This window comes from Amblyomma maculatum, chromosome 5 (assembly GCF_055883805.1).
Source record: "Amblyomma maculatum isolate TAMU_Amacu chromosome 5, ASM5588380v1, whole genome shotgun sequence".
In the NCBI taxonomy this organism is placed as follows: Eukaryota; Metazoa; Arthropoda; class Arachnida; order Ixodida; family Ixodidae; genus Amblyomma; species Amblyomma maculatum.
Genome location: NC_139348.1, coordinates 38,090,804 through 38,114,074, shown reverse-complemented (window position 1 = coordinate 38,114,074; position 23,271 = coordinate 38,090,804). Strand labels below are relative to the sequence as shown.

At 45.9% G+C, this 23,271-nt stretch overlaps 3 protein-coding genes and 2 non-coding genes across 5 annotated transcripts in view; 4 read left to right on the top strand and 1 right to left on the bottom strand.

Annotated features, from left to right (window-relative positions):
- LOC146188067 (transient receptor potential cation channel subfamily M member-like 2) overlaps positions 1–23,271 on the bottom strand; it is a 178,464-nt gene that overhangs the window by 99,481 nt on the left and 55,712 nt on the right. The window lies entirely within an intron of this gene.
- On the top strand, positions 3,200–4,336 carry LOC146188073 (uncharacterized). Its single transcript, XM_084603074.1, has one exon. The coding sequence runs from the start codon at positions 3,206–3,208 to the stop codon at positions 4,334–4,336; it is 1,131 nt and encodes a 376-aa protein (XP_084459200.1). The 5' UTR covers positions 3,200–3,205.
- Positions 10,538–12,918, top strand: LOC146188072 (uncharacterized). The gene has a single exon (XM_084603399.1). It carries the CDS (start codon positions 10,538–10,540, stop codon positions 11,783–11,785), a length of 1,248 nt encoding a protein of 415 aa, XP_084459525.1. The 3' UTR covers positions 11,786–12,918.
- TRNAD-GUC (transfer RNA aspartic acid (anticodon GUC)) lies at positions 15,573–15,644 on the top strand. Its single transcript has one exon. It is a non-coding gene; the product is annotated as a tRNA-Asp (tRNA).
- On the top strand, positions 18,560–18,631 carry TRNAD-AUC (transfer RNA aspartic acid (anticodon AUC)). Its single transcript has one exon. It is a non-coding gene; the product is annotated as a tRNA-Asp (tRNA).

The following is a 23,271-nucleotide window of genomic DNA, read 5'->3' as shown; positions in this document are numbered from 1 at the left end:
TAACGCGAAGGCAATTGTACAAGGATGTTGTTGATGTATGCATGCCACAGCCAATGTATCGTTTGATGTATCCAAAAGGTAAAGGTAAAGATGTTTTGAAGAGAGTAAAGCGGATGCCAGTTCGACCTTCGATAAAAAGCTTCTTTTTTCAAGTACACAATGCAACTCTACCAGTGAAACCATGGCTCGAGCAGAAAGGTATTTTTGTTCCGTGTTTCCGTCGTAGAAGACCAGAGACAATTGATCATATTTTTCTTGAGTGTAATGATGCTGTTTTTCTGTGGGACATATACTACAGCGCACTTTAAAAAAGGACTTACCGCTAACACCATATGGCATCCGCTTTCTCCCTACATCAAACGATGGAGGGGTGCAGCATGATATGATAATGGTACCATGCATGCACGGCATATGGCGCACTCGGATGGCGGTACATCACACAGATCTAAACCGCAGGCCCGCCAGAGAGTACTTTATGGAAAGTGTACTGTACATTCGTGAAGTATGTAAATCGAGCACAGACCCACCAGAATGGTTGCCGGTGTTAGATGACCTTGTTAACTTGAAGCGTTTTTAAACACATGTGCTAGCCAAAGGTTGGCAAGCGCTTTTAATTATGATTGCGTGTATATGTAAACATGTATTGTATTGGCCGCAGATCGGGCAATAAAGGAAAAAAAATAATCCTCGTTAGTATAGTGGCCAGTATCCCCGTCTGTCACGCGGGAGACCGGGGTTCGATTCCCCGACGGTGAGCATATTTTTTTCTTTTGTCACAAATCTCCGTGCGCATACGCTATTAGTGAACCATTCCTTATTAGTTTTGCGCTTACTGCAGGGACGCACACTAATGCGTGATTTTCTCCTCACGTATTGAGAAGAGCGGAAACTGCTGGATTCCACTTCCGGCCACCACTGTGAACGGACGCGTTATCATGAGCTCCATCGGAGCGGTGTTAGCGGCTCAGCCGAGCCGCGGAAACAGGTTTGCTGCTGAAGATAACGACACAGGCTACGAAGTTATGCTGCCCCACCTCCCAACAGGTCGTATTGTTTTTAATACCGTATTGATACCGTAAATACCGTATTTTAATACCGTATTTTAATACCGTTGAAATTTTTCGGTCCCGATACAATGTCTGCGTATGTCACGCGGTTGGAAAGTCCGGAGGTTGCGCGTTTATTTTGAGAAATAATCTTGGAATTGGGAATGAAACCATTGTCACATCCGAAGAGGGTCGGTTACTGGTTGTCGATTTCACCCTTTCTGGATGCTCTTGGAGAGTGATTTGTCTGTGTGCCCCTAACAATTACAAGGAACGTGTTAGTGTTTTTGGAAAGGTCAGTGTTTTTGAACTGCGAGAGAAGCGTCGTTTTGATGGGTGATTTTAACTCTGTTTGCATGCCAGAGGATCGAGTGCCGATCACCCCTGTGCGTGATCAGAGTGCGCAGTATCCCAATGCAATAATTCAAGAACAAGACATGGAAGATGTAGGCTGGGTGTTGCTTCAAGGCTCGCAGCCATGTTTTACGCACTTCCAACGCGGTAGCAATGCAAGACTAGATAGAGTATACGCAAGCATAGGACTTGTGACAATGTGTTCCAACCATGAAGTGAAACATGTTTCTTTCAGCGATCACAGCCTTGTTATTGTAAGCTTTGGGGATAAACATAGTAGGACTCGTTTCAACTGCAAACTTTGGAAATTTAATGTTAAATTGCTGGAGGATGAAACCTCCGTTAAACAAATTATAGACTTAACCAAAATGCCTTGCGTCAAATCAGCAAGCTGCGCAGATAAGTGGGAAAATTTTAAGAACACAGTCAAGATGAAAGCGATAGAACGAGGAACTATCCTTCATCAAAGTGAAAAGAAGCAAATAAAAAAAATGGAGTGCAAATTACACTTTTTGACAAGTATGGAAACAGTAGTGCCCGGTTTGAACATAAAAGAAATCCGAGAAGTCAAAAGCCAGCTAGAAGCTCTGGAGGCAGATAAGTACCGAGCGGCTGTGATAAGGGCGCGCGCCGAAAAGTTGTGGGCTGGTGAAGTGACGAATAAGCGTGCATTGTGTGATGAAAGAAGATATGCAGCACAAAATGAAATTCAACAGATCCGCTACCGCAACAGAATAACGACCGACCGTGAAGAAATCGAGCGAGCGTTTGTTGAGCATTACAAAGGACTGATATTGAATGACAGAAGCGAAAACGGCAGTCTGTGGGACGAATTTTTGCACCTCATGCCTCGATTAAGCGAAGAGAAACGTGCGCGCTTAGAACAGCCCATTAGCTTAGAGGAAGTTCAGAAGGCTACTGAGAACCTGCCACTTGGGAAAACACCTGATGGGTTAGGCGCTGCTTTCTATAAAACATTCAGAGAAGTCAGCCCGCTGCTATACGATATGATTGCAGAAGCATACAATGTAAAACAAATGCCACCTTCCTTCTCTACTGCCCACATTGTGCTTATCCCCAAAACATGAGACCGAGAAAAAATGCTGTCTGTGGGGGCTTATCGCCCGATAACCCTCACAAATGTCGACTATAAGATCTATATAAAGATTCTTGGCAAACGTTTACAGAGTGTCATCACGGACCTAGTTGGACCGCACCAAACGTGCGGAGTGAAAGGGCGTACCATCTGCGCAAATGTGCACATCGCTCGAAGTATCCTTGAGTGCTGTGATGTGTTAGGTGGCCGAGTTGCAATGGTACAGCTAGACCTGTTGAAGGCGTTTGATCGCGTGGCGCACGATGTCCTGTACTCAGTTTTGGAACATGTAAATGTGGGCAGCATAATACAAGACGGGCTTAAAATGGTTTACGGCAGCTGTACAGTTCAAATAATTGTCAATAATAACCTGTGTGAACCCATCCCTCTGCGGTCCTCCGTACGGCAGGGATGCCCGCTTTCACCATTGCTTTTTGCACTTTACCTTGAACCCTTCTGTTTAAGTCTTATTAACAACGACCGAATAAATGGCTTCAGGTTTCAGTGATCTAATGTTAAAATTCTTGCGTATGCGGACGACATTGCTGTATTCTGCAGTGACCGCGAGAGTGTACAAGAAAGTGTTGACGTCGCCAAGCGGTTTTGCCAGCAAACTGGGGCTGAGATCAATTGGGAAAAGAGTGTGGGCTTTTGGTACGGAAGCTGGGTTATTGCACCACCGTTGTTCGCGAATCTGCAGTGGACAAACATGCCGTCGAACTACTTGGGTGTGCCTCTCGAGCACTATAACAAGAGCGCAGATTACTGGAACGAGACAACGTCAAAAGTGAGCGAGAAAGCAAGGGCATGGCAAGGACGAGACTTGTCAATGTTTGCGAGAGCAACAGTATCCAACATTTTTTTAATTGCCAAAGTGTGGTATGTTTTGCAGTTTCTGTCTCTGTCGCGTTTAAATGTGCAAAAAATGCATAGGGTGTTTGCTGTGTTTATTTGGAACTCAAGTTGGGAGAGGGTCAGAAGAACCAATTTGTTTCGAACAGTTCAAGATGGTGGTCTGGGTCTCGCGCATTTGTTTGTTCGCCAGATTGTGTCCCGTTTTATGTTTATGACGGATCAGAAGGACCCCTTCCTGCGCTCAATGATGCAGGTGCGTCTGAGCAGGGCTCTTCCTGATTTTATAGTGTCCACGGTGAGATCGTCCACTTGTGGCGCTAGAGGTTATTTGAAAGAAGTTGTTGACTCGGTCCAATTTCTCAATGTTCGGTTTTCACAAGACTATCTCAGCACTGTAAAGAGGAAAAAACTGTACAAAGATCTTATAGATGTAATCATGCCAGTGCCTCTGTATCGTATAATAAACTCTGGAGGCCTAGGACAAGGTGTTCTTAAAAGAATTAAAAGGATGCCAGGTAAAGCAAGTACAAAAACATTCTTTTTCAAACTGCACACAGGTACCTTGCCAGTTAAGACATGGCTATCTGACAAAGGCATTTTTGTACCATGGAAAACGAACTGCTTGCTGTGCAAAAAGCCAGAAACCATTGAAAATGTGTTCATTGAATGTTGGGACGCGATCTTCTATTGGGATGTCCTGCAACGTACACTAAAAAAGGAACTACCTTTAACACCGATTGGAATTCGCTATTTACCAACAGACACAGATGACACAGGTGTCCCTTACGACATGATTATGCTCCTCGGCCTCCATAGTTTATGGAAAACTCGAATGGCGGTACGAAATGCAGATGTAAACGTCCGAACTACAAAGGAAAACTTTGTGGAAAGTGTATGTTATATACGTGATGTGTACCGAGCGCAGAAAGACCCACCCGCGTGGATGAGTGTGCTTGATGATTTAGTTCAAATTAAGTCATTTTAACTTGTGACCGGCTGAAGCAGCCGGGGTGCTTTTAACCATGTATCATGCTTGTCTCAATAAAAAGGTATTTAAAAAAAGAATTATTTACTGCCACTCTAGCACTTCTCGTTAGTATAGTGGCCGGTGTGCCTGCCTGTCACGCGAGAGATCGGGGTTCGATTCCCCGACGGGGAGCGTATTTTTTTCTTTTGCCAAAAAGTGAGCCCGGATACACGGTGAGTGTCTCCAACTGTCCCTTGTTATTTCAGTGCTTCCTGCAGTGATGCACTTTAATGCGCGATTTTCTCCTCACCGCACTGAGAGAATTATTTACTGCCCCTCTAGCACCTCTCCTCGTTGTTATAGTGGCCAGTAGGTTCTCTTTCCGGCCACGCTAGTGAACGGACGCAGGATGCAAGGCTCCGCCGGAGCGTCTACAGCGGCCATGTCTGACCGCGGAAACGAGGGTTTTGCATCTGACAAGGAATACCAGGTTATCCTGCCAAGTCTGCCAACCGGGCGAGTTCTTTTGAATTCTATTTTTCTGCACGCTGACATAAGGGCCCGCCCATACAGGGTGGAAGACTTTCGCGATGCGCTAGCCGGAATGTCGCTGCTCCCAGACGTTATCACTCTGGGGGCGTATCGAATGAGCCATGTATGGGCGGTAACTTTCAAGGATGCGGAAGGTGTGAAGAAGATTTTGAATGCGGGGAGCTGAAGGTTAAAGAGCATCGGTGCCTTGTTATTGACCCCGTGAACCAATGCGTGCGTATGAAATTGCACAGGCTTCTTCATGGCGTGACAGACGAAGACGTGAGGCTAGCTTTTCCGCCATACGGAACAGTCAGTGATGTCACGAGAGAGCGATGGCGCGTTCAAGGTGTCGCTGATAAAGGCTCAACTACGAGGTTGGTGTCCTTCAAGCTCAAGCCAGGGATGAAGCTTGACGACCTTCCACACCAAGTCATTGTTGCATGCGAGTTGGCACTTGTGGTTGTATCGGGACGACCGCCACTCTGCCTCCGGTGCCATTCTACTGGTCACATTCGACGGCAGTGTGAAGCACCACGTGGCGGTGCTTGCCGAAGGTATGGACACGAACAGAACCAATGCACCCGCACATATGCCAGCGCTGCAGGCCCCGTGAGCAGAATAGATACGTCCGATCTGTTCATGGACGAGGTTGAATCTGAAGAGGCAGCAAAAAATGTAACTGATGTGGACGAAACACAGTCAGCTGCTTCAGGATCTGAGCAGAAGACGACCCCTTAAATAGACAATTCAACCGAGACTCAGCAGACGGTAGTTTCTGCCAACAAAGCAACCTCAAAAGAAGGAAAGGACAGGCCACTTGCTGAACATTCATCACACGAGATGCATCAGCAAGGTGAAACATTGGACGTCGCGGAAGATGCAACCTGTCCAAAAGCGTCCACGGGATACAACAAGCGACGCATCGGGGACTCCAGGAAGCAGCGTTGGAGATGAACCGCCACCAAAAGCGGCTTCGACCAGACGGCCGAGTTTTAAGCCGCGCCAGGCCTGATACACGGACGGCGGGAAAACCGCCACCGTAACTATAGTGAATCTGTGCATTGGTGCTGGCTGCGTTGGAAGGTGCTGAGAGGACTTTGTGAGGACAGTTTCTGGCTACTGTCTGGTGCAACTATGTGTCTGCATCATGAAGAGTATATGCAACTAAGTTCAGTAAGCCTTTTTTTGTTTGTTTTTTTTACCTGCAAAGGCCGTCACCATACGTTCAAATATTCAAACTAAATAATGGATCCTAGTAATAAGATAGTGCTACGTATTGCCACATTAAACGTAAGAGGACTGGGAGCAAGAAAAAGACAGTACCAGCTTAAAAGACTTCTCTTGGAAAATGAACTTGACCTAATAGCCGTCCAAGAAACAAAGATTGAAAATGTTGAGCAAACAGATCTTATGGTGGCGCCCTTTCAGACCCGCTACAACGTATGTGTTTGCCATGCTCTTGGTACATCAGGGAGTTCCGTTCTTTTTATTCGCAACGACATAACAGTTGTCCCTGAATCTGTCGTCATTTGTGAAAATGGGCGTTTTCTTGTTGTAGACTTTTTCTTCCATGCGTGCAACTGGCGAGCAGTTCGTGTTTATGCGCCAAACGTTGAGGCTGACCGCGAAGTGTTTTTTGATAATCTTTATCAGTATCTTTCATGCGACAAGAAAGTAATCCTGTTAGGAGACTTTAACTGTGTCTGTAGCGCTGCTGATCGATTAAAAAAGCTGCCTGTTAGGGACAAGAGTGCGGCAGCGCTTAATCAGATTGTACAAGAATGCAATTTGGAAGACGTGGGGGCAGCTCTAACAGATGGTATGCGTCCACTATTTACGCATTTTCAGAATGAAAGTCATGCAAGACTTGACAGAATATATGTTTCTGTCGAGCTTTTGCCGCTGTGTACCAAATATGAGGTCATACCTGTACAGTTTAGTGATCATTGCTTAGTAATTGCAACTGTCGGAACAAGGAAGGAAAAACCGAAATTTAGCTGGGATCTATGGAAGCAGAATGACAAGCTTTTAGAGGACGAAGAATTTATTAATACGTAGATGAACAAATAAAATATATAATTCAGGCTAATTCGGCAAACGCTGTTGCCGAATGGGATGAATTCAAGCAGCGCGTAAAAATAAAAGCTATTGAGAGAAGCTGCATCAATAAGTTCAAGCACAACAATGAAGAAAAGCAATTATATAAACGTCTTGAATTTCTTTTGGGCATTGAAAGCGACAAGCCAGGAAGCTGTTCGAAGGAAATGACAGAAGTAAAGAGCCGCTTGCAACAGATTGACACGAACAAGTACAAAGCGGCGGTGATAAGAGCGCGAGCTCAAAAGCTGTGGGCAGGCGAAACGCCAACAAAACGCGCCTTATCGGACGAGAAAAGGTACGCGTGCCAAAAAGAAATTAAACAGATACGATGCCAAGGCGAGGTAATTTGAGACAGTAAAATCATAGAGCAAGCTTTTGTTGAATATTTCAACGAGTTGTTAGGTCCTGAAAGAGATGTTCAAGACGGGTTTGAAAAAGAGTTTTTACCGCTTATGCCATCGCTTGATGATGAGACAAAAGTGCGACTTGAAGAACCAATTAGTATTAGCGAAATTGAAAGTGCAATCGATGGCTCACAATCTGGTACAGCCCCTGGACTGGATGGGTTCACTGCAAATTTTTACAAGGTGTTTAGAACACCAGTGGCCCTTCTGTTACACCATGTGATCTCGGAAGCGTATGAAAAGCAAAGAGTGCCACTGTCCTTTGGGGCTTCCCATATTACTTTGATACCCAAAACTGATGATCCCGAGCAGCGTTTGTTGGTGGGGTCGTACTGTCCAATTAGCATTACCAACACAGACTACAAAATCTACTCTAAAGTCTTAGCAAACCGACTACAAACCGTAATAAAGCTTTTGGTAGGTACACACCAAACATGTGGCATCAAAGGCCGCACAATAGCTACAAATATTCATGTCGCCCGTAATGTTCTGGAATGTTGCGATGTTTGTGAAGGCCGTGTTGCTATGCTGCCACTCGATTTAGCAAAAGCTTTTGACCGCGTATCGCACGTGGTTTGACTTAGTATCCTTGAGCACACCAACGTCGGTCGAGTCATACTAGAAGGCGTTAAGATGTCATACGCATGTTGCACGACACGTGTGATTGTAAATGGTACTCTTACTGAAAGCGTGCCAGTGCGCTCGTCGGTAAGACAGGGCTGCCCGCTGTCGCCCCTGCTATTTGGAATCTACCTCGAACCAACGTGTTTAGCTTTGCTTCACAGCAATAAGGTTATCGGTTTTAAGCTTTACAACGCTCATGTTAAGGTCCTAGCTTATGCGGATGATATTGCCGTCTTTTGTTCAGATAAAGACAGCGTTCGGGAAGTTGTTACCATTACGGGGAAATATTGCAAACAGACAGGCTGCAAATTAATTGGGAAAAAAGCTCAGGCTTTTGGCACGGACAATGGGATAATAAACCCGAGTATTTCGCTTTCATGAAGTGGGCAGAGTTACCTACGAAGTACCTTGGCGTGCCGCTTTGCTGTTATCGTGACACTGAGCGACAGTGGGCAGAGGAAACCAACCGAGTACGGGAAAAAGCGGAAGGATGGCAAGGAAGGGATTTATCTATGTTCGCGCGGCTAGCATCTGTAATCTTTTCTTGCTTTCCAAAATATGGTATATAATGAATGTCTTATCTATGTCACGGGTTCCTGTACAGAAAGTGCATCGCATTTTTTTCTGTGTTTATTTGGTCCTCCACATGGGAAAGAATAAGCCGCACAAATTTGTTTCGGCCTGTTAGATACGGAGGCCTTGGTCTCGTTCATTTGTTTTTACGCCAGATAGTATCTCGGTTTCTATATCTTCGAGACCAGTAAGACCCGTCTTTGCGAACTGTTTTACAAATAAGAATGTGCGATATGCTACCACAATTCATTGTGACATCATTTTTAGATCCCTGTATCACGGTCTCTGGTTACTTACGTGAGGTTGTTCTTGCATTCCGAATGCTGAGTGTCCGATTTTCAATGGAATATCTTTCTTCAGTTTCAAGGCGCAAACTGTATACAGACGTTATAGACATTATGCTACCTGTGCCTGTGTACCGTTCTGTATACTATGGAGGCCCAGGACAGAACGTCTTGAAGAGAGAGAATGCCAGTTAAGCCTACGACAAAGTCGTTTTTCTTCAAATTACATACCGCGACGCTTCCAGTCAAAGTTTCGCTGGAAAAAAAGGAATATTTGTCCTGTGGACAACCAATTGCCTCCTCTGCAAGAAACCCGAAAAAGTTGAGCATGTCTTTATAGACTGCTGAGACCCGATATTTCATTTGGATGTTCTTCAAAGAACAATAAAAAAAGAACTCCGTATAGATCATTACGGTATACGCTTCCTGCCGGTTGAAAATCAAGAATCTCCATACGATATGATAATGCCCCTTAGCCTCCATAGTATATGGAAAACTAGAATGCAAGTACGTCATGCGGACGTCAATACGCGACCTGTTAGAGAAAATTTCGTCGAGAGAGTGGCGTATATCCGAGATGTGTACAAAAGCGAGCCTGATCCACCGGAATGGGTAAATTTACTTGACCAGTTGGTTGGCATCAAACAATTTTAAACCACATGTGTCAGCCGAAGGATTGGCGACTCTTTTATCATTGATTTTGTGTTTTGTATTTGTCATAAGCCTGGTAATAAATAAAAAAAGTATAGTGGTTAGTATCCCCGCCTGTCACGCGGGAGACCGGGGTTCGATTCCCCGACGGGGAGCGTATTTTTTCTTCTGCCAAAAACTGAGCCCGGATACACGGTGAGTGTCTCCAACTGTCCCTTGTAATTTCAATGCTTCCTGCAGTGATGCACTTTAATGCGCGCTTTTCTCCTCACCGCATTGAGAGAAATATTTACTGCCCTTCTAGCACCTCTCCCCGTTAGTATAGTGGCCAGTATCCCCGCCTGTCACGCGGGAGACCGAGGTTCGATTCCCCGACGGGGAGCGTATTTTTTCTTCTGCCAAAAACTGAGCCCGGATACACGGTGAGTGTTTCCAACTGTCCCTTGTTATTTCAGTGCTTCCTGCAGTCATGCACTTTAATGCGCGCTTTTCTCCTCACCGCATTGAGAGAATTAGTTACTGTCTCTACAACACTTCTCCTCGTTAGTATAGTGGCCAGTATCTCCGCCTGTCACGCGGGAGACCGAGGTTCGATGCCCCGACGGGGAGCGTATTTTTTTCTTCTGCTAAAAACTGAGCCCGGATACACGGTGAGTGTTTCCAACTGTCCCTTGTTATTTCAGTGCTTCCTGCAGTGATGCACTTTATTGCGCGCTTTTCTCCTCACCGCATTGAGAGAATTAGTTACTGCCTCTACAGCACTTCTCGTTAGTATGGTGGCCAGTTTCCCCGCCTGTCACGCGGGAGACCGGGGTTCGATTCCCCGACGGGGAGCGGATTTTTTTGTTTTGCCAAAAACTGAGCCCGGATACACGGTGAGTGTTTCCAACTGTGCCTTCTTATTTTTGTGCTTACTGCAGTGATGCACTTTATTGCGCGCTTTTCTCCTCACCGCATTGAGAGAATTAGTTACTGCCTCTACAGCACTTCTCCTCGTTAGTATAGTGGCCTTTCTACTTCCGGCCACCGAGCGTGACGGTAGCAGAATCATGAGCTCCAGCGGAGCGGCGAGAGCGGCCCTTCCCGGCCGCGGAAACAGGAATCTTGATGCGGATGATAAGGACTATGAGTTGATTTTGCCGACGCTGCCTGCAGGACGTGTTGTTTTAAACACCGTGTTTTTGCACGGCGACGTGCGCAATAGGCCGTACAGTGTGGAAGATTTTCGCGATGCCCTCGCCAACGTTGGTGCGCTCCCCGATGTTGTGGCGTTGGGGGCGTACCAGATTAACCACGTTTGGGCTGTCACGCTCAGCAGCGCTGAAGCAACGAAGAAGCTGGCTGCGTTGAAACAAGTAGAAGTAAAGGGACGTCGCTGCATAATCATCGACCCAGAGGACCAACAGGTGAAGATGCGGCTGCACTGGATGTTGCACGGTGTGGCCGACGACGACATCAGGACGGCCTTTGCTGCTTTCGGTAACGTAACCGAGGTGACCCGGGAGCGGTGGCGCGTCCAAGGCGTCAAAGAGAAGGGGTCAACAACGAGAACAGTTCTCCTGAAACTGAAACCCGGTATTAAGACCGATGACCTACCTCACCAGCTGCGAGTCGCCGGTGAGTTGGCCCTTGTGGTGCCCGGGCGGCCTATGCAGTGCCTGCGCTGCCGTGGTAGCGGTCACGTTAGACGTGAATACAAGGTGCCCCGGTGTTCGAAATGCAGGCGTTACGGCCACGTCGACAGTGAGTGTGTCCGTACATATGCGGTGGCCACGGGGCTCGCATCGAGGGAGGAGATAGCTGAACACCAGATGGACGTATCAGAGGCGGAGGAAGCGGTGAAAGGAGTCGAGGAAGTAGGCAAGCCGGAAGCGGCGACTGTCTCTTCTGGGACTACTAGCAGAAACACAAACGTGTCAAGTGAGGCAGAGAGGCAACCTGAAGAAAAAGACTCGGCAGCGGCCTGGGCTGATACTGAGGAGAAGGAAGATAGCTTTTTGGCAGCTACGGAACCCGCGATGATGGCCTCGACGAGCAGCGAGGAGCAACAGCAACAGTGCAATGTTCGTGCGGGCAATGTCTCGGCCAAACGGCCTCACGCCCAGACTGGTGATGGAGAGGACAAAACAACAGCGTCAAGCGTTGAGGAGCCGCCTACGAAAACGGTCCAGTCCCGGCGGTCCTCTCTCAGACCGAAGCCGAACTTTCTGGGGGACAAGCGGGCCAGCGATAAGCCACCGCCGCTGCAAGACCATGCAGACGCACCGGAGGGCTGCGGCGGAAACAAAGGCGTCTAGCCGGGTGCTAGACGCGAAAGGTGAGCGCAAATGCTCTCGGTCTCTTCACTCTATATTAAAATGGATCCAACCCCTGCTCTGACATTCGGGACGCTTAATGTTAGAGGGTTAGCAACGAAGAAAAAGCAGAGCCAGGTGTTGCGCCTTATAACGGACAGAGACATCGATGTGCTAGCCGTTCAAGAGACCAAAGTCGAGGGAGAGGAAGAGACCGGGATCATGGTGCAGCGCTTCACGTCGAAGTATTATGCCGTTGTGAAGCATGCAGTCGGAACTTCTGCCGGGTGCGTCCTTCTTGTAAAAAAGTTGCCTGGACTTAACGTGCAGACTTATGCTTCCGGAGAGACAGGGCGATACGTGATTTGTGATTTCGGTTTTGAGAATATAAAATGGCGGGTTATCTGTGTTTATGCACCTAATGAATTGGAGGATAGGTGTTCCTTTTTTGAGAGCCTGAAATATTACTGCACTAGTGAGAAACAGATAGTGCTCATGGGCGATTTCAATTGTGTTCTGGCGGCTCGCGATAAAAGCAGCACCCGAGCCTTCAGGGACAGAAGTACAGACTTATTGTCACGACTGATAGATGAATATGCATTAGATGATGTGGCGGAGTGTTTAGACGGTGAACGTAGTGTGCAATACACCCACTTTCAAGGTATTAGTCATGCTCGCCTCGACAGGATTTACATGTCACTGGACTTAATACCAAAGTGTCAAAAATACCGAGTTTTACCAGTGGCCTTTTCAGATCACTGTGCAGTGATATGCACTCTAGGCCAAAGGAAGCGAGCCAGTGGATTTTCATGGGAGCTGTGGAAATGAAATTGTAAACTGCTAAAAGACCAAATTTTCACTGAGTATGTGACGGAAAAAATTACCAAAATAGTAAATGAGTGTCAAAACGAAATCGGGCTCCAGTGGGTGCTAGCCAAAGAAGAATTTAAGATGAAGGCCATTGAGCGGTCTACTTTGCTAAAGCACCAGGAAAGATTACAGGAAAAAAGCTGAGAGATATACTTGAAAAATTGTTGGCGCAGGAATGTAAAACGCCCGGCATAGGTAAGGAAGATATTAAGAAAACAAAGCAAAAGCTTGAACTTATCGAGGAAGACCGATATCGAGGGGCGATAATGAGGGCGAGAGCGGAAGAATTGGTTGCAGGGGAGACGCCCACTAAGCGGGCTTTAGGAATGGAAAAAACGCATGCTCGACGCAACGAAATTCAGGAGATCGAAGGAGCGGGTGGGGTAGTGACCGATAGCGATCGCATCCATCATGCTTTCTTTGATTACTATCAGGCGTTGTTCGCACAACATGAAGTTGACGTGCACAGATTCAAATGCGAGTTTCTCGGCGCTATGCCTAGGCTCGATGAATCCCGAAAGGAAAGCTTGGAGAGGCGAATTAGTGAAAAAGAAGTTGAACGAGCAATAGAGAACTTGAACTCGGGAAAGTCTCCTGGCCCAGATGGGTTAAGTGCAGCTTTTTACAACGCGTTTAAAACGGAATTAACCCCACTTTTGACTTTACTGTTTAATGATGCCTATGATCGTAAGGAGTTGCCCCCGTCTTACGGTGCGGCCCATACCGTCCTCATCCCTAAAACAGATGATCCTATAAAACTCAGACAGGTCACTGCATATAGGCCGATCTCCCTAACGAACGTCGATTATAAAATATTCATGAAAGTGTTGGCGGCGAGGCTTCAGAGCGTTATTAAGGAAATTGTTGGCCCTCATCAAACATGTGGCATAAAGAACAGGTCTATTGCTTACAATATTCATAAGGCAAGGTGTGTGCTGGAGTGTAGCGACGTCACTGGGGTACCTGTGGCAATTCTCCAGCTAGATCTTGAAAAAGCGTTTGACTGTGTGGCTCATGAGATTTTGTTTTCTATCTTAAATCATATCAATGTAGGTTCTATTATCACTGAGGGTGTGGCCATGGCGTACCGACATGGCACTACAAAGTTAATTGTTAATAAATCGTTGGGGGCCCCCATTAACGTGGAACGTTCGGTGCGTCAGGGTTGCCCCCTCAGTCTACTCTTGTTTTGTATGTATGTTGAAACTTTGTGCTTGCACATAATACAGAATAATGCTGTTCATGGTTTTCGGCTGCATGAAGCGGAAGTGAAAGTCCTAGCATATGCAGATGATGTAGCAATTTTCTGTGTCACAAAGGATAGCATTAGCAGTGTGGTAGAAGGTGTTAAAAGATTTAGTTTGGTCACGGGAAGCAAGGTGAACTGGGGAAAATGCGTGGGGTTCTGGCACGGAGAATGGCCGGATACTCCTCACACTTTCGCTAATGTGACCTGGTGTACGACCCCTGTAAAGTACCTTGGAGTCCCGTTGGAATTTTACAGAGATACTGAACAGTATTGGAAGGGGCAGACACAAGAGACACAAGAAAAAGCAGAAAAGTGGAAATGTACTCATTTATCCGTGTTTGCAAGAGCCACTGTGTGTAACCTGTTTTTTATTAGTAAACTGTGGTATGTGATGCAAGTGCTCCACTGCTCGCGAATTAACATACAAAAGGTACATCGAATTTTTGCGGTTTTTGTATGGGCCTCTAGCTGGGAAAGGTGCATGCGGACAAACTTGTTCAGACGGATCAAAGACGGAGGCCTAGGGCTGGGACACTTATTTGTGAGGCAACTGGTAAACAGATTTTTGTTATTCCGTGATGTTGAAGATCCTTTCCTGCGCACAGTGTGCCAAGTAAGGCTAGGGCGAGCATTGCCAGAGTATGTAGTTGCAACAAAATGCATGACAGGAGGCATTTTTGGTTATTTCCGAGAGATAGTAACCAGCGTCAGATTCTTAACTACTCGGTTTTCAAAGGAATATTTGAGCAGCGTAACAAGGAGAACGTTGTACAGAGATGTGTGCGATGTATCTTTCCGGTGTCGTTGTACAGGGCCTTGTACTGTGGAGGCAACGGCGGTAATGTGTTGCAAAAGGTTAAAAAAATGAATGTATCGCCGGAAGTCAAGAGTTTTTTCTTTAAAGTGCACACTGGAACTTTACCCGTCAAATCTTTTTTGGAGGAAAAAGAGATGTTTCTACCGTGGGGACCAAACTGCTTAATCTGCAAGCAACCGGACACCATAGACCATGTTTTTTTGCACTGTTGGGAAGGGGTTTATTTTTGGGACGTGCTACAGAGGACCATGAAGAAACAGCTCCCGTTGCATTCACACGAAATTAGGTACTTGCCAACAAAAAATGAGGGTGGGATCCCGTTCGATTTAGTCATGCCGGTGGGCCTCCACGGTATATGGCGCTCTCGTATGGCCGGGTACTACTGTGACCCCGAAGCGCGTCCAGCGCGTATATATTTTCGAGAGAGCATCTGCAAGTTTGTAGAAATACAGAAGATACGGAATCCTGTCCCTGAGTGGCTCTCAAGGCTAGAGCCTTTGACAACACTCAGAGAATTTTAATGTGACAAAACCTGGTCCTCTCTTGGGGATTTCGCTTCTTGTATAACTGTGTACATATTTTTTTGTCTTTGTTTTGTGAAAGCCGAGGACCGGAAATAAAGAAAAAAAAAGTTAGTATAGTGGCCAGTATCCCCGCCTGTCACGCGGGAGACCGGGGTTCGATTCCCCGACGGGGAGCGTATTTTTTTCTTGTGCCAAAAACTGAGCCCGGATACACGGTGAGTGTCTCCAACTGTCCCTTGTTATTTCAGTGCTTCCTGCAGTGATGCACTTTAATGCGCGCTTTTCTCCTCAACGCATTGAGAGAATTAGTTACTGCCTCTACAGCACTTCTCCTCGTTAGTATAGTGGCCATTATCCCCGCCTGTCACGCGGGAGACCGGGGTTCGATTCCCCGACGGGGAGCATATTTTTTTTCTTCCGCCAAAAACTGAGCCCGAATACACGGTGAGTGTTTCCAACTGTCCCGTCTTATTTTCGTGCTTACTGCAGTGATGCACTTTATTGCGCGCTGTTCTCCTCACCGCATTGAGAGAATTAGTTACTGCCTCTACAGCACTTCTTCTCGTTAGTATAGTGGCCAGTATCCCCGCCTGTCACGTGGGAGACCGGGGTTCGATTCCCCGACGGGGAGCATATTTTTTTCTTCTGCCAAAAACTGAGCCCGAATACACGGTGAGTGTTTCCAACTGTCCTGTCTTATTTTCGTGCTTACTGCAGTGATGCACTTTATTGCGCGCTGTTCTCCTCACCGCATTGAGAGAATTAGTTACTGCCTCTATTGTACTTCTCGTTAGTATGATAGTAGAAAAATACCTTTATAGAACACTACAATGAATTGCTTGGCCGTAAACGCGAAGTCAAAAATGGCTTTCAGGCAGAATTTTTGCGCCAAATGCCAAAGCTCGATGAGGATGTTAAAACGCGTCTAGAACGACCCATAAGTTTGACAGAAATAGAAAGTGCGATAGACGACCTTCCAATGGGAAAGTCGCCAGGACCTGACGGGCTTGGCGCTGCTTTCTACAAAGCATTTAAAGATTACACAGCCCAGATTTTGCTTAAAGTGCTAGACGAGTCATACGAACGTAAGCAGGTCCCACCTTCGTTTTCTACCTCGCACATTGTTTTGATTCCGAAGTATGATGAGCCAGGAAAACGCCTGTTGGTGGGTTCTTATCGGCCGATAAGCCTCACCAACGTGGATTACAAAATATACATGAAAGTGCTGGCGAAAAGGCTTCAAAGTGTAATACCGAGTCTGGTTGGGCCACACCAGACGTGCGGCATTAAAGGTCGAAGCATCGCAACTAATGTGCACGTGGTACGAACTGTTTTGGAGTGTTGTGACGCGATTGGATCTCGAGTGGCAATGATACAGCTGGATCTCGCCAAAGCATTCGATCGCGTTTCGCACGATGCCTTGTTCGAAGTATTGACACACTCAAACATAGGGCGAGTGATTGAGGAAGGTGTTCAAATGGTGTATGCGAACTGCACGACACGGATAATTGTGAATGGAGAGCTCACTGACAGCATTCGTGTGCTGTCGTCAGTGAGGCAAGGCTGCCCCCTGTCACCCCTACTGTTTGCGGCCTACCTCGTGCCTCTCTGCCGGTCTATCATAAACAATGAACGTATAACTGGTTTTATGCTGCGGTCAGCACAGGTCAAAATGCTAGCATATGCAGATGACATCGCTGTATTCTGTTCAAGCAGAGAAAGCATTCAAGAAGTTACTGCCCTTGTTGAAAAATTCTGCCGACAGACAGGCTGTGAAGTAAATTGGGAAAAAAGTGCCGGTTTCTGGCATGGAGACTGGGATGTTACGCCTGAATACTTTTCTCGTTTGCAATGGTCAAAATTGCCGACCCAGTATTTAGGCGTGCCGCTTGAATCGTACCAAGATCCCACCCCATTCTGGGCTGGCCAAGCAGAGAGAGCGAGAGAGAAAGCTGATTCATGGCAGGGCAAGCCGTTGTCAATGTTCTCACGCGCTTATGTGTGCAATGTTTTCCTTGTGGCAAAGATATGGTACGTAATGAATGTGCTTTCGGCGACGCGTGTTAGCATTCAAAAAATTCATCGTGTCTTTGCCGTTTTCACGTGGGCATCAACATGGGAAAAGTGCAGCAGAACCAACCTCTTTCTGCCTGTTAAGGCGGGGGGCTTGGGCCTTGTGCATCTCTTTTTGCGACAGGTTGTCTCGCGTTTTTTTTTCCTTCGTGATCAAAATGACAAATTTTTGAGGACGGTCATGCAAGTACGACTGTGTAAAATGCTTCCAGAATACGTTGTCTGTTCTGGTGAGAATATGAGTGGCGCTTTAAAAGGGTACATGCGCGAAGTTGTCTTGTCTTTCAGAATGTTGCATGCGCGTTTTTCAATGGAATACTTGAGCAAAGTGTGTAAGAAGAAGCTGAACAAAGATCTTCTGGATGTGATGATACCGTTGCCGATTTACCGTGCACCACACCGTGGAGGCCCCGGACAGGATGTCTTAAAGCGTGTGAAAAAGATGCCAGTTAGGCCTTCAGTTAAAACGTTCTTCTTTAAGCTACATTCCAACATATTACCTGTTAAAACCTGGTTACATGAAAGAGGCTTATTCGTTCCCTGGACAACAGACTGTCTCCTTTGCAAAAAACCAGAGACAATCGAGCACGTCTTTCTGGATTGCTGGGACCCAGTCTTTCACTGGGATGTTCTCCAGAGAACACTAAAGAAAGACCTTCCGTTAGATCCGTATGGCATACGGTTCCTTCCAGTCGAGAGTGAGGGTATTCCTTTGGATTTAGTCATGGTCCTGAGCCTCCACAGCCTGTGGAAAACAAGGATGCAAGTGCAACATGCAGATGTCAACACGCGTTCTGTACGCGAGAACTTTATCGAGAGTGTGCTGCTCCTTAGAGAAACGTATCGGGTGCTTTCTGATCCACCTGACTGGATCAGTGTGCTCGATGAACTGGCTGTCCTTAAAAAATTTTAAACCTTTCGTGACAGCCGAAGTCTGGTTGTTGCGAGTTTTACCATTATCGTGGATCTTTTTTTGAATTGATGTGAACTCAAAACAGGCAATAAAAAAAAAAAACTTCTCGTTAGTGTAGTGGCCGGTATCCCCGCCTGTCACGCGGGAGACCGGGGTTCGATTCCCCGACTGGGAGCGTATTTTTTTCTTCTGCCAAAAACTGAGCCCGGATACACGGTGAGTGTCTCCAACAGTCCCTTGTTATTTCAGTGCTTCCTGCAGTGATGCACTTTAATGCGCGCGTTTCTCCTCACCGCATTGAGAGAATTAGTTACTGCCTCTACAGCACTTCTTCTCGTTAGTATAGTGGCCAGTATCCCCGCCTATCACGCGGGAGACCGGGGTTCGAATCCCCGACGGGGAGCGTATTTTTTTCTTCTGCCAAAAACTGAGCGCGGATACACGGTGAGTGTTTCCAACTGTCCCTTCTTATTTTCGTGCTTACTGCAGTGATGCACTTTATTGCGCGCTTTTCTCGTCACCGCATTGAGAGAATTAGGTACTGCCATGCTCCTAACTGTGTGGAGGAAAGAACAGTGTTTTTCTGAGAATGTTATGCAGCAGTTAAGTACGGAAAGGCAGGTAGTATTGCTGGGCGATTTTAAAGGGGCCCACAAACACCTCCCGAGCACTCCTGACAAACTATCTCAGTCGCTAGATTATCCTGCGATACACATTTGAACGCAATAATACACGTCTACGCACAGTGCAGGTTCCACAATCCCATTCGAAAGTTGGCGCGTTCTTTCCTTCGACTTTTGCCAGTCCTCCTCCTCCTCTGTGCAACGCTGCTACGTGCATGCGTTTTCGAATGACTATTGGTCTGCTTCTTTGCGACGTCACACAGCCATTAAACTATACCAGAAAAATTGAAATACGCTTAACTTTTAATTATCAAGAAAGAAAGTTAGGATGTTCTGTAGACAGAAACATTTTTTCAAAGCTTTTTTTTCCTGCACTTCCGGTCTCGCGCGCGCACGCGCGCAATCTTTGCGTCTTTGCCCTTCGCGCAGGCACCACGGCAATCGCGGCGCGGTCGCAAGCGGCGGTCTCGTTTCAGTTCCTTGCAGTGTACTTGCGGGGCACTTTCCGCCTGTGAATGTTCTTGTTTCTTGTGTCGCCCATGCGAAATGAACTTCGAAGTCGGCTTACAGGTTTACAGCATTAAGTCGGTGCTTTAAATGTCGGGCCCCAATCCACTGCGCCTTACGTAGTGCAGCAAAATTTCGGAGGCAACCGCTGCTCCGTTCGTTTGTCCACCAAACCAAAATACGCACCTCGGATCAAGTCAAGGCGACAACATACGCTGGTAAGTAATGTGCTTACTAGCTTGAACATAGCGCACAGATAAGCGACGGTTTCACAGGTGCAATGAGTTAGTCATTGTTGTGATGCATCATTACTGTGGCGGCTATTAAAATCCTATACCGTCTTAACCATTGACTTGATTGCGTGAAACTACTCACGGAGGTTGCATTTTGTCTCGTAGTAGGTTATAAACTTTTGCTTATAGTAAATTACCTAAGACAACTGCGCATGCCTGGCTCGGCCGTGCGCGAACTCGCGGAATCGTGCGCCGGCGTTGGCGGCTTTCGGCCCCGATCCCGGTACAGACTGCGGGTTTGCATTGTACGCAGCAGCAACGAGTTAAGCACCCTTACCTAACTTCCTACAAGCAAATAAAGTTTACCGTAATACCAAAGCTCCGTGCGCAGTTTCACCACAAACGACTGAGCGGTAGAGCCGGAGAGGTACAAGCCGCCGCGGTAAACATGCAGTATTATGATACGCATGCTGTACTGGCCCTTGCAAGGTTTCAATATGACGTGCAGTGATGAGGACGCACCGAAGAAACAAAGAAAACGACTTTATTTCGAGATTATTTCTAGAGAATTGCTCTCCTCGGCGAAAAATGTGCTTTCTTAGTTTTATAACTGACCACCTTGTTGTTTCTGATGCTTGAGCCGGTGTACATTCGAATGTATGTGACACTTTAATATTTTTTTTGTCACCATGTCTTTATTTTATGTTCTGCGCGTTAAAGATACTCAAAGTGTGTACAAGAGTCAGTGGCAAGTGAATGTAAATACATGTACATTTCTCACACTTTGTTTCCGACACAGCACCTGTCCATATTGCACATTTCTTTTACTTGCTGATGTTTTCTTTTTTTCGCTAGCAGATCACTGTAAAAATATGACTGTCTGTCGTCCATGTCAAACAGGGGTAAAAACCTCGTCAAGCTACTGTATTAATAGTCTTTTGTTCCTACCTTAGCATTTGTTTTTCTGTCGACAGGAGGAAAAAATCTGAATGAAGTTGATTGAGTCGCTCAGCAGTTCAAATTGCCGCTAAGAACACTGTATTATTTCGCGCACATAATAATAATCAGCATAATTACACTGCTGTCTTGTAAACTGTGTAGCTTAACGGATGGGGAACAGCAAGCCCATGGAAAGAGAGATGTTACATGGTCACTTGTGAAGCCGGCTCACTTGAAATTTCCATTTACTTCTAGTTTGGCCTCAAGAAGCTGAAAAACTCTGACTGGCATAATTATTCGCAATCTAGCCTTACATACCTTGAACCCACAGTTGCTCTGCCTTTTTTACTTTTGTTTCAAGCGGCAGCTTTGATATAATACTTGAAAGGCCTGCGAGCGGTCGCACACCATGTGTAGTTGCCGCGATAAGCAAACAGCAACATGTTTTGTGTGCAATTTTGCTTAGCCGCAGCCACAAGGAAAACGCAGAGATATGGGTACAAGATTGCACTCACTCAGACAACAAAAGTCATATGAAACTGCGCTCCAGCTATTGTCAGCCGCAACAAACATATTGAAACAATTTTCTTGGCTCCAGTGGCCAATGCTTTGCAGCGCTGATGCCAGTCTCAAAAGAACTGTGAGTTGAGCTAGTTGGTGCATCATTTTTTTTAAATACACAGCGCAACAAACATAGGACAAGCGAGTAGACGGGAACAGCGCTGACTATCAACTGCATGATTTATTGAAAGAACACGAATATATACAAAAATGCTCTGACAACCAAGTGTGCATGTTCGCAAATAAAACTTGAAATGTTTTATCTGCGAACATGCGCACTTGGTTGTCAGAGGATTTTTGTATATATTAGTGTTCTTTCAATAAATCATGCAGTTGATAGTCAGCGCTGTTCCCGTCTACTCGCTTGTACCATGTTTGTTGCGCTGTGTATTTCTAAAAAATGATGCCAGTCTGTTTAGCATTTAGGTTAAGCACACTGACAGTTGTACTGTGTAATTGACTAGTCATTGTGAAGAGCAAATCTGTGTCCGTGAGCAGCAATCAGTTCTTCTTTTGACGGTCTTTCATAGGCATCCGTCATAAAGTGACGCTCTGAAGCTGTGCTTGCAGCTGTCTCTCTGTGCGAAGAGCCCTCAGACCGTTTCTCCACATCTTGGAGGAGCTTGTGGACGTACGCTGCATGAAATAGTCATCAAGATTACAACAGTGCACTTAGTTTTTCGTGTAATATTATAAGTAGAACAAACTCTGAACTTACAAAATGTAGGCTGCGTTTTCACTGGAGCGACACTGAAATGTCCTTTCCTTGCTTCTGCAATCTTTACTTTCCAGCGGTCATCTCCTTTTTTTGTCTGTGCCTGGAGCCTTGAGGAATTTTCATTAAAATAAATTACAGCCAGATGTGACCTATAAAGAAGGTAAATATGAATTAATTTTTCATACTTTGGAAAAAAATGTGTTTCTTGTTGCCTACCAGCAAAATTATACAGAAGAGGCTACCATAAGGAACCATTATGCATTATATTCACAACACTGCTGCAGAAATTGCTTCTGATTTAGCTACTATGTTCAGCGCCTTTAGAAATAAGAATGTGATGCAATGATCTCCAAGCAGCAAAATGAATGTATGACATGGGCTATACAACATCATATCGTGAATCACGTGTTCTCCCTGCTGTTGTATTCTAGCAATCATCATTAGTTCAAGTGGTCAAGTGAACCTTGAGCATTCTTGCAGCTTCAATACAGTAGCCTCGGGACATTCGAGATGGTTCTAGAGGGGTCGGAAACTTGCCCTGATAACTTCCAGTTCTTTAAAAACTGCCTTTGTATTGGGACTGCACTAAGATGAGCACAAAAGAGAGACGAGGTGTTTTTTTCAGCCTGCGCTTCATGCTTGTCCTCAACTTCGTTCTTTATGTCATCCCATCTGCCTATTCTAACATAAGAGCAGTAACTTCCAATGAGGACCCTTAGATGGCCTGTGCAGTCTGCAGCCTCCTGTCTCACTTTTTCTATGGAAGGGGATTATAGAATGGCTGGTGCTACCATGCTAGCAAATATGTTTTTACGATATTATACGAAGCATTCTTAGAATGTCAGAAGTGTGCACCGCAGTCTCCTCAAAATGTATGAAAACTACCTTTGACATGGCAGCAGACTTGAGATTCGAAGAGAAAGACACAAGATAGGTTCAGCTAACTTTACAGCAGAGTATTTAATGTCAGGATGGAAAGATCGTCGAAAATTTCTCATTGGGTGCATACTTTGAGCAGGAGTTGGGATTCACTTGGCATAGTGGGTGCCCTTTTTTGGCAGATGTCAGAATTGACTCCGGTGAGTCGTAATTGTAAGGTCTCATATTACCTGGCCTGATAACATGACAGCTCCAGATCAAACACTGTACTAAGGGGAGTGCTGGTCGTAGTGGCTATTGTAGCATTAACTAAACGCGATCTGCTTAGTTGGGCTACTTAGCAAGTTGAAGAATCGAAAGGAGGAAAAGGATATGGTGCGAATGAAGCACAGGCTTTCATAGATGAACTTCTGATTTTTTTTTACTGAGTTCTATTTCCTCTGGCCTCTGTTCCTTTTACAATGACAATATTATGAACATACATTAAATGCTTCATGCAAGGATTGATTGTTTGCATATGCAATGCAGAAATGTTGGAATGCGTACTGGCACTGGAGTAAAAAATAATGTCGTATCCTTCTCT